The sequence below is a fragment of the Callorhinchus milii genome, unplaced genomic scaffold (genome assembly GCF_018977255.1).
Source record: "Callorhinchus milii isolate IMCB2004 unplaced genomic scaffold, IMCB_Cmil_1.0 Scaffold8, whole genome shotgun sequence".
Lineage (NCBI taxonomy): Eukaryota > Metazoa > Chordata > Chondrichthyes > Chimaeriformes > Callorhinchidae > Callorhinchus > Callorhinchus milii.
The window spans coordinates 17,918,978-17,929,115 of NW_024704749.1; the positions used below are offsets into that span (position 1 = coordinate 17,918,978).

General features: G+C 47.2%; 1 protein-coding gene across 1 annotated transcript; it reads right to left on the reverse strand.

The window, feature by feature from the left end:
• Window positions 1-7,251: 7,251 nt before the first annotated feature.
• Window positions 7,252-9,539, reverse strand: phpt1 (phosphohistidine phosphatase 1). Its single transcript, XM_042337697.1, has 3 exons — window positions 9,341-9,539; window positions 7,737-7,861; window positions 7,252-7,632 (listed from the first exon to the last, which is right to left on the reverse strand). Exons 1-3 carry the CDS (start codon window positions 9,489-9,491, stop codon window positions 7,540-7,542), a joined length of 369 nt encoding a protein of 122 aa, XP_042193631.1. The 5' UTR covers window positions 9,492-9,539; the 3' UTR covers window positions 7,252-7,539.
• Window positions 9,540-10,138: the final 599 nt, after the last annotated feature.

The window sequence follows — 10,138 nt, forward strand, 5'->3', positions numbered from 1 at the left end:
ACCGAATCTCAGGAATTGGCTTGTGATGGGAAGGAGTGGGATTTAACAAAAGAGTTTTGGGGAAAAGGATAAGAGAATGGAGCTGCACGTCTCCTCAGCACAGGCACAATGGGCTGAATGGCCTCCTTCTGTGCTGCAATTTTCAGTGGTTATGTCACTCACTTCATGGACGATCGTTATGAACGGTGCTACGACCAAATGGGACTGCCGCTTTCGGTAAAATCCTGACAAGCACTTTGGGACGTCTCGACGGTGTGATAAGCCGCTCTATCGAATACGAGGGTTATTGTTATATGGTTCTGTGTTTCCACTGATGTGGTAAAATGAAGCAGCTCCCGGGTAACCTTGTATGTGAGAACACAGAGATAGTCGCTGTCCTCGATTGTACTTCAAGGTTATCACATGGAACATTCTCCAGATACTGATCTGTTTTGCAATAACATCTTTTATTAGCAGCTGCGTTATGGCAATGGCGTTTCAGCAGAAACCTGAGGGCTTTGCTGTCCGGGTTGGGCTCGGTTCAGAGAAGGGGCATAAGGTTGTGGGTTCAAGCACTTGGATTTGAGCTCAAACACTCCAGGGCGGTACTGGGGGCCACTTCACAGCATATACTCGAGGAGTCCCTTATCATGGTGGTAAGTGCGCGCTCCTCGCAAACAAGAGAACCCTGGTTCGATACCCGGGCGGGTTGAAGCCTTAGGCATGTTTCCTTACTCTGCATGTCTCTGTTTACCCAGCAGCAAGTAGGAACTCGGTTGTGAGTCGATTGGCAGATCGCTTTCCAGGAATAATAATCCCTTAAAAAAAATTGGTTGCTCAATCCACGACTGTTTGTGGGACACTGCTATGCACAATAGGCTCTGTGTTTCGCCCACAAAATACACAGTCAATCCACTTTACAATATATTCTGTCTCAACGATGTGATAAGGCGCTATATCAATTGCAAGGATTATGACTTATTATACTGTATAAAGAAGCGTCTGTGCATTTTGTAGGCAAATGTGGCAGCCAATTTGACCACAGCGATATCCCACAAACCACCATGAAGTTTGAATGACCAGTTTTATTTTAAGAGGTTTATTGCAGTAATATTGAACATGAACATTTAAGCCCATTTCCTTCATTCTGAAAGGGGGATATTTTTAAATTATTTAACTTTATGCAGTTAAGGAATCAACCCCTTTCCCGGTCATTACTGCCTCCCTCAGGCTGTCTCTAGTAAAAGTGGATATACCCAGGAAAGGGCTCTTACTGTAGGTGGGTGGGAATGACAGGTTAGGAAAGTGGGGCAAGTGATGGGAAGAATAACCGATATTGACACAGAGATGTTAAAGAAAATAAAAGGCTCAAACACTTTACAAAAGCTGACTGGTTCGAAATGATGCAATGTTGTTATATAGGCAAATAATAACAATCCTTACATTTGATAATAGTGCCTTTTATATCAGGAGCGTGTGTGTGAACGCTTCACGTGATTTAGCGACTTGGTGTTAGTGTAGTGACTGTGTTTTGTTTAGGTGAAGGTGTGGGCACATGCTGTGCAAAAGTAACGTCCCACAAGCAACGAGCGAAATTAAAATGATCAAGAATAAACAAGAGGAAATCAAAGACGGAGCAAAAATGGAAAAAAGAAACAAAGTGGGAATCAGCAAGGTTTTAGAGCGGCAGCCAGTAACTGTACACAGAGATTCAGAAACCTTGATCAAGCAATGGCAGAGCAGGAGCAATCAGAGATTAATGCATTTAATCAAGATTAATTGATACGTTGAAGTTTACTGTGGGTATTAGCTGATTCTGGGAAGCACGTTTTAGGATTAATCATGCTACTGGTCAGGGATTTATTAATCGGCGAGATTAATAGTGGGGAATAAACTATCATGGCACAGACATGTCAAACCGAACAACCTCCACACTTGCTGTTTCTTTGACTTTATGGGACTTGTACACTATTTTAATAATAATCCTTGCACTTGATATAGCGCCTTATCACGTCTTTGAGACGTCTCAAAGTGCTTCACAGGATATACTGCAAAAGTGGGCCGACTGTGTATTTCGTGGGCGAAACGCGACAGCCAATTGTGCACAGCAGTGCCCCACAAACAGTCGTGGGTTGAGTGACCAAATTATTATTATTTTCTTTTGAAGGGATTATTACCCACGGAAAGCTCCAGCTAATCGACTAACAATCAGGTTCCTACTTACTGCTAGGTAAACAGAGGCATGGGTGTGGAGTAAGGAAACGTGCCTAAGGTTTCACCCTGCCTGGGGCGAAATTTTGTACACTAAGACAAATTTAGCACTGATTTGCTCTAACCAGCCCAACCACCATTAAGCAGTTTGGTCACGCTCCTGTGGGTACGTGATGCCCTTTTAAATATATTAGCAAAATCCAAATCTGAAGTACAACTTACAAAAGCCATTCTCTGGCAATCAGATCAGAAACATATTCTTTGTACGCTGGAGCTGAGGGTTAGGTGCTTATCGAGGTTTATTGTGTGCAACCTTATTACTTCAAAGCAAACAAAGTCTAAAAGCAATTACTGACTGCAGCAATGTCCACATTGAAATAAGAGGAAGGGAGGGGGGTAAGGGGTAAAGGGTGGAGGGGGAGGGAATCCGCTAAGGTCAAGCAGCAGTGCTGGGGATCTGCTTTCATCTCCATCCCTTCCTTCTGCCCCTATGTGGCGTCACTGTTTCCAGCATTGGGGAGGACAGGGAGCAGGCAAGGCAACATGTCAAACCACTGCTTGAAATAGCCTTTCAGGTGTCAAACCTGGCTCGGTTAGTAGCCGTCTCGCTTGCTCCTCGAGTCAGAAGGTAGGCGATTTGCACGTCCCATGCCAGAATTTTGAAACTCACAGCTTAGGCTGATATTCTCCGGGGGAGCGAGCACTGGATTATTGGAGGTGCCGTCCTTCAGATGCAACATTAAACCAAGATTCCATCCACCTGTGAAACGAGATATATAAATTCAATGCATTCTTGTTGTTACATCAAATGCAGGGCTTATTATCAGTTATTAAAGAGGGGTGTGAGATGCCTCTGATTTCATCTTTATTCCATATAAAGCACGTACGTCACATTTCCTCTCATTGCTCGTCTCCCACTGCTCCCCTCTCATAGTATTTCCCCCCCCCCACCCCATCCATCATCCACCCACCACTGCTCCCCACCTCCCTGGTATGGTTGACATCAGGAACTACGGGCCCCTGTTTCAAACGGGCCAAGAAGGAAGGCAGATTAACAGGCCTGTTGCCCGGCTCAGACATTCAGCAGAGTGTAGCGACCTTCCATTCCTGAGCCACAAATAGCTTTGATCAAGCAGCCTATTCCCGCCAAGACCTCGAGGAGAGAGCGATTGCTGCAGCACTACACTCCAGCACAGCAAAGCCCTTATTATAACAAAAGTCATCAGCCATTATGACTGGGAATAAATGACCCATCTTCCATTTACAGGATTAAGGGCAGGCCCCACAGAGGCTGACCCCAGCCCATCGTTCCCGAGTCAGACTAGCGGTCAAGCTAGTGAAAGGGAATGGCCGGTTGCAGGTTTCTGATGTTGGGAGAAAGCATCTAAAGGCAATAATGATAATAACAATCCTTGCATTTGATATAGCGCCTTATCGCGTCGATGAGACGTCTCAAAGCGCTTCACAGGATATACTGTAAAGGGGATTGACGATGGGCTTCTGCAGAGCTCACCAGCGAGAGACAACACGATTAAAAGGCTTTTCTTGTGCAAGTGCAGGCACGTACAGATGTTTCCGCAGATGTCGCTTCAAGTCACGTGGGATCAGTAGACGCCGTTACTTAGCAACAGTGTTCATCTCACAAAGACCGCCTCAGAGACGACTGCAGCCCCATATCATTAACCTCTAAATACAAACCACCACTAGAGAACCATAAGAATAAACCTACACGTCGCAATTCTGTATATTTATTGACTTCCTACATTGATCTAACATACAGTGCGTCAGCCTGGCTCAGTGGTAACACTCTCACCTCGGAGTCAGGAGGTTGTGGGTCCAAGCCCCACATCGGGTCTTGGAATCACATTGTCTAAGCTGACACTATAAGGCACACCTTTGTTAAACCGAGGTCCTGTCTGCTTGTTCAGGTGGATGTTGGAGATCCCATGGCACTATTCGAAAAGAGAAGTGAGTTTCTCCCGGTGTCCTGGCCAACATTCCCCCAAATAAAATTGGTCACTCACTCCACCATTGGCAGTTAGGCGTTCAACCTACCTGCCTCCACTCTCTAGAACTCCATCCTGGAATCCCTTCACTCCCTACCTCCATCACCTTGTTCAAATTCCGTCTCAACACCTGCCTCTTTGACTCAGACTGAGCTTTCAATCCTTTGCCCTTCCTGCCCTCCTTGGTTCCCACCCCCAGCTAGGGAGCCAAGACAGGACTGCTAAGACACCTTGGGACGTCTTCCTGATGTGAAGGAGCTATGCTATATAAATGTAAGAATGCATTGCATTGATTCATGCTGAAACAACATGCACTTTCAACGTCTGCAATTCCAGCCACATCCAAAACTACTTTGATGGAGTCTGTAGTGACCTAAGCTACCAGAAGCCGGAGCAAACCTGTGCAGTCTTAATTCAGAGAAGCTATCAGACAGAATTCACACAAGAAACACCTTGTTTATAGTCATGCGGTCATATACTTATTGATTGTTTTGCATAACGTTGATGCTCAACTTCATCAAACAGCTAATATTGCGGGTGAATGGTTTGAGAACAAAAGAAAGCAAAAACTATTCAGCCTTCAAAGTCAACTAGTGGCTCAGTGCAGACTGAGTGAGGTCACTGTGGAGTAAAAGAATAAAAAGCACAATCCAGTGACTGCTGGAAATAAACCAGTGGTTCAGGATCTTAAAGAAAAGCAGATCAATGTTCCGGGTTAAACATTCACTAGACCTTCCTCTTTGACCATGGCTTCAGTCATTCTCCCACACTCGCCTCCCTTCCCCTCCACCCCTCTGGACACCAACCCCCAGCTCGGAATGCAAATGCTTGGGTGTCCTCCTGACGTGAATAATAATCATAATAATAATCCTTGCACTTGATACAGCGCCTTATCAGTTCGATGCGACATCTCAAAGCTCTTTGCAGAATATATTGTAAAGTGGAGTGACTGTGCACTTGCAGGCGAAACATGACTGGCAATTGTGCACAGCAGTTTCTCACGAACAGTGGTACATTATATGTTTTTATATACAAATATAGAGGTGCAATTTACTGTTGTAGAAGGAGTAGCCGACACGCTCCTTCGATGTTTCCAGCATTTGTGTTTCATTCCAATCCTCTAACAATCATTCACTTTTGGAGACTTTTTAAACAACTGACCTTGAACTGAGCACCAAGTCTGATAATAAAACTGCAGCTAGTTATCAGCAATCAAAATAATGACTTGGACTTCGGTGATCAAAAGTCAAGAGGGCATCACTGGGAATGGAAACCAAGCTTCATCACTTTTTAACTGCAGCATCAGCAACTCGCCATCTCAGTTCCTCAGCACAGCTTCATGCCTACTCTCTCTTTCAACACTAGCACATTACCCCCTCAGTCAAACCCACGCATTATTAATAATATTAATAATAATAATGTTCCTTGCATTTGATACAGTGCCTTTTACAGTAGGTGGTCTCAAAATGCTCCACCTCATCACTCACTGACTCACTCATTCCCATGCAGACAGTCGCCTCCACACTCACTCACCACGCACTCACTCTCCACACATTTTGGGAGAAGTTCTATTATACGGGTGTTTGTTCACAAAGTCAATATACCCACCCACCACCCCCCACTGTTGTTTTTTTCTTACAATGATTGCTTTTTATTTTCTGTTGCAAATGACTCGAGCGTAACAATGTTTTGACACCAGTAACTTCCTCCTCACTCCATCCATGTTACAGAACGGGTTGTGCCAAACATGGCGACGGATCATTATCTGCCATGAAAATGACAGTGCTCACACACGCCCACACTGATCCTCTGGACGCCTGAACAGTTAAAACACTTGTACTGAACACAATTAAGTTCTTCTGAACACAATTTTCATCATTCTTCCACGTTTTCAGTTGTTGGTCAGTGCACTGTGGGGGTAACATGACTTTGTGAACAACCTGTACTCTTAACCATGGCTGTGATCGTTGACAGGCGTGACCTGAAGCTGGGGAAGGATGGGGCAAGGCGGAGGGATTGCAGGAGAGTTCCAGAGTTTCGGGGCTTAGGGGCTGAAAGCACGGTCACTGATGGTGGAATGGACGGCAGGAGGGACAAGCAGGAGGCTGGAGCCAGTCCAGTAGAGGCACCAGGTAGTGGGTTGGGGTGTAAGTAGGTCTGAGAAGTATTTAGAGGGATGTATAGAGGTCTCAGCAGGTCTGGTTGGTGCTGGGTTGGATTTCATAGGAAGGTGTGGCCATTTTCCAGTCCTTGAAGCAACTGATTGCTTCTCTTGGGTTTCTACTGTGTGGGAGACAACAGTGAGGGAACGCTGCTGCCTTGCTCACTGTGAGGAAGATGCTCAACGATATTGTGATATGAATAGGGACTAGATTTCAAACACTTCAAAAGCAAAATCCGCAACCGCCTGAGACAAGACACAAAGCATTTCTGCTGGAAAGAATCAACACTGCCACTAACATGTAGCGAATCTCACTATTCAACAGTTTCTGCTTAAATACAAGAATAAAATCATTGAACAATTAAAAAGATTAAAGGAATGAAGAAACCTAATGTTTCGGATGTCTTACGGTGACGTTACTGGCAGCGGTTGGCAAAGCCTGGGAATGAATTGAACGCTTATGGCAACAGCAACAGAAGCAAAACCACATGGATAACTGGGAGGCGCACACAGCCTGAACACTGATCTGCAGGATATCTGGCAGAGCCTCTCAAGTGTGTTAGTTGCTGACGTCAATAGAGCAGCATCTACTGCAGGAGACCTGAGGTGAAACATCGGGTAGGGAAAGCAGGTTAAAATAGAAATCGTCAGGCTTCCCTAATGGCTCGTGAGTTAATGCATTGTCTGCAGTGGTATTAAACCGACAGATGAAAAGGTTTCCAGATTCATCCCCTTGTAATCATCCCCTTTTAGCTGATCACAGTGGTGGAAGTACTGATAGGGATTGATAATTGATCTCCGTGTTCTCAGGGGATAGAAACTTTTGTGAATTGTCCCAATTCAGAGCGCAAAGGCAAAATAAATTCTGAAAAAGCATCAAGTTTGCAAAGAGGGTTCTCATGGAAACAGTCTCTTCATTGTTTATGTGTAGCAATACCCTCATGCTCAATACAAAATGCTCTGCCACAGTTAAACAGAACAAGGAGGACCAGACATAATTTAATTTACAATACAGCATTACATTATTACTCAGAGAAAGACGCACAGCACATTTCCAGGAAAGGGTTTAAGACTTGAGGCCAATGAAAGGCATTTCAGCTCCTGATGCACCATCAATCCCTCACTTCACATAGAGGATGTCTCGGAGTGCAGTGTTATGCATACAGTCAGACTGCAGCAATGTTAGTAACCCTCATTTGACCATGAAATACTGTAATCTGGATACTTGGCTTTCAATTTCTCTGTAGTGATTTCATGTTTCGCTCTACCAAAGCCCTACAGAGAAAGAACAAGAGCAAAGTATGTCAAATCGTTAAGAGGGAAGGCTGTAATTACTGTAAATAGCTAGTAATTTTAATCTAGCTAGAAAAGATATTTACCACAGAATAGCCATAGACATTGATGGTCTTGTCTTGGCTGTTGTGCTGTATTCGACCACCTCCTTTGCAGTCACACTTCATTCCCTTTTTCTCAAGCTGATCCACCACCTTATCAAATATATCACCTGTGGTTGGTAAAAAAACAAAAGCCCATGTTACACCAACACCAACTACCCCTGCAAACCCTGAGCCAGAATCATTGTTACGCTATCCAAAACAGTGTATTAACTCGCTAGATGTTTTTCAATAAAGGAAACACAGGCATTCTTCCCTCTAAAATGCGTCTGCACATTACTGCATAACATACGTTGGGCCGAGAGATCAGTGCCAGTTTGCGTTTGGCCCACTCTTGACAGCTCCCCCTACTGGGTCTGTGCGCTGCCGATAGGAGAGATGTTCCTCATGCAGGGAGATGCTGTCGGTAGCCTGGGAATAGGACAGGGAGGTTAGGACAGGAAAGGCTTTTACACACAGCAGCCACAGAGCAGTTTGCGGGGGTGACAGTTCAAGTAGTTCAAGTAAATCTAAGGTAAGCTGGCACGCGATTTGCTTTTCAGAAAGAGAACAGCTCAAGACACAGGTTATCATAATCCCCAGACTGGCCCTGACGTAACGTAACTTCTAATAATAATAATAATAATCCTCGCATTTGATATAGCGCTTTTCACGTCGGGAGGACGTCCCGAAGCGCTTCACAGAACACACTGTAAAGTGAATTGACTGTATATTTGTGGGCGAACGCGGCAGCCAATTGCGCACAGCAATGTCCCACAGACAGTCGTAGATTGAAAATGACCAATTTATTATTGTTTTTGGTTTTGGAGGGATTATTATTAGGCTCTGTGTGGAGTAAGGAAACTTGCCCAAGGTTTCGCCCTCTGCCTGGAATTGAACTCAGGTCTCTCACTTGCAAAGCGAGTGCTCTAACCACTGAGCTACAGGACTCCACAGTCCTTGAGGTGATGCTGCTCACCCCCTCAAGACTTCAACATCATCCGCAGAGTCAGGGGTTTTTATTTGGAGGGGGTGAGGGCAGCCATTTGCGTGGAACGCAGCTCGTCGGGAGTGCCATATCCCGCTCCCCATCCCACCCCACCCAACAGGGCTGTGGTTGGCAGGGTTACTAGGAGCTGATTCCCTGTCTCGCCCCCCCCCCCCCCCAGTGACTGGTCTGTCCTTCCAGGGTTCTGCTGATGAGCCAGGCTGGGCTGGGGGGGCTGGGCTGGGGGCTGGGCTGGGGGGGCTGGGCTGGGGGGGAGGGGCTGGGCTGGGCTGGGGGGGCTGGGCTGGGGGGGGGGGGGCTGGGCTGGGGGGGGCTGGGCTGGGGGGGGGCTGGGGGGGCTGGGCTGGGGGGGGGGGCCTGGCTGGGGGGGGGGGCGGGCTGGGCTGGGGGGGGGAGGGGGGGCCGGGCTGGGGGGGGGGGGGGGGGGGGGGGGGGGGGAGGGGGGGCCGGGCTGGGGGGGGGGGGGGGGGGGGGCTGGGCTGGGGGGGGCGGTGCCGGGCTATGTTGAGCGGATCCCTGGAGTACTACAGGCCCAGGCGTCACGGCGACACTAGGCCCGATCCCCGGTATCTCCCCTTCCTCCTCCCGGGGGGGGTGTTACCGTGATACTCGGCCCAGGACCAGCCCCTCACGATGTCCTTCTTGCCGCCGCCGCCGCCGCCGGTTCTGCACACGCGCACGAGGACATATTTGAAGGTGCCGTCGGCGTCGATGTCCACATCCGGGACCTGCGCCAACTCGGCCGCTGCCATGACTCCGGCTCCCGCGCGGACACCGCCTCCTGGAGCATGCGCACAACCCGCGTCGGGGGGAAAAAAAGGGGCAGGCGCTTTATTAAAGGGGCAGGCGCCTTATTAAAGGGGCAGGTACCTTTTAAAGGGACAGGCGCCTTACTAAAGGGACAGGCGCCTTACTAAAGGGACAGGCGCCTTACTAAAGGGACAGGCGCCTTACTAAAGGGACAGGCGCCTTACTAAAGGACAAAGGCTCTGTTAAACGTTTGAACAAATTGCAAATACTTTTTTGCGAGTCATTAATAATAATAATAATAATAATAACCCTCGCATTTCATACGGCGCCTGGTCGCATCGTCTGGACGTCTCAAGGCGCTTCACAGGATACGCTGTAAAGTGAATTGACCGCCTATTTGGTGGGAGCGAAACGCGGCAGCCCATTGCGCGCAGCAGCGTCCCACAGTCGTGGATTGAGCGATCAAATTATTGTTATTATTATTATTATTTTTGAAGCCATTATTAAGAGTGCTTTTAGAACCAGAAATTGGTTTATTGGGCATCAGGAACAACTTGCACAAATGTAATAATGGATAAAGCGCTTTTCACGTCCAGAGGGTGTCTCTAAGTCCCTCACCGGATTTACTGTGACGTGTAGTGACTGTATA

Bases quoted from the DNA above. Each gene is read 5' to 3' on its own strand.
- phpt1 (XM_042337697.1), bottom strand. From the start codon at position 9,491: ATGGCAGCGGCCGAGTTGGCGCAGGTCCCGGATGTGGACATCGACGCC. The intron at 7,862-9,340 runs GTAACACCCCCC...TACCAACCACAG, and splicing joins GTCCTGGGCCGAGTATCACG to GTGATATATTTGATAAGGTG. The intron at 7,633-7,736 runs GTAAATATCTTT...CTTTCTCTGTAG, and splicing joins ATGTCTATGGCTATTCTGTG to GGCTTTGGTAGAGCGAAACA.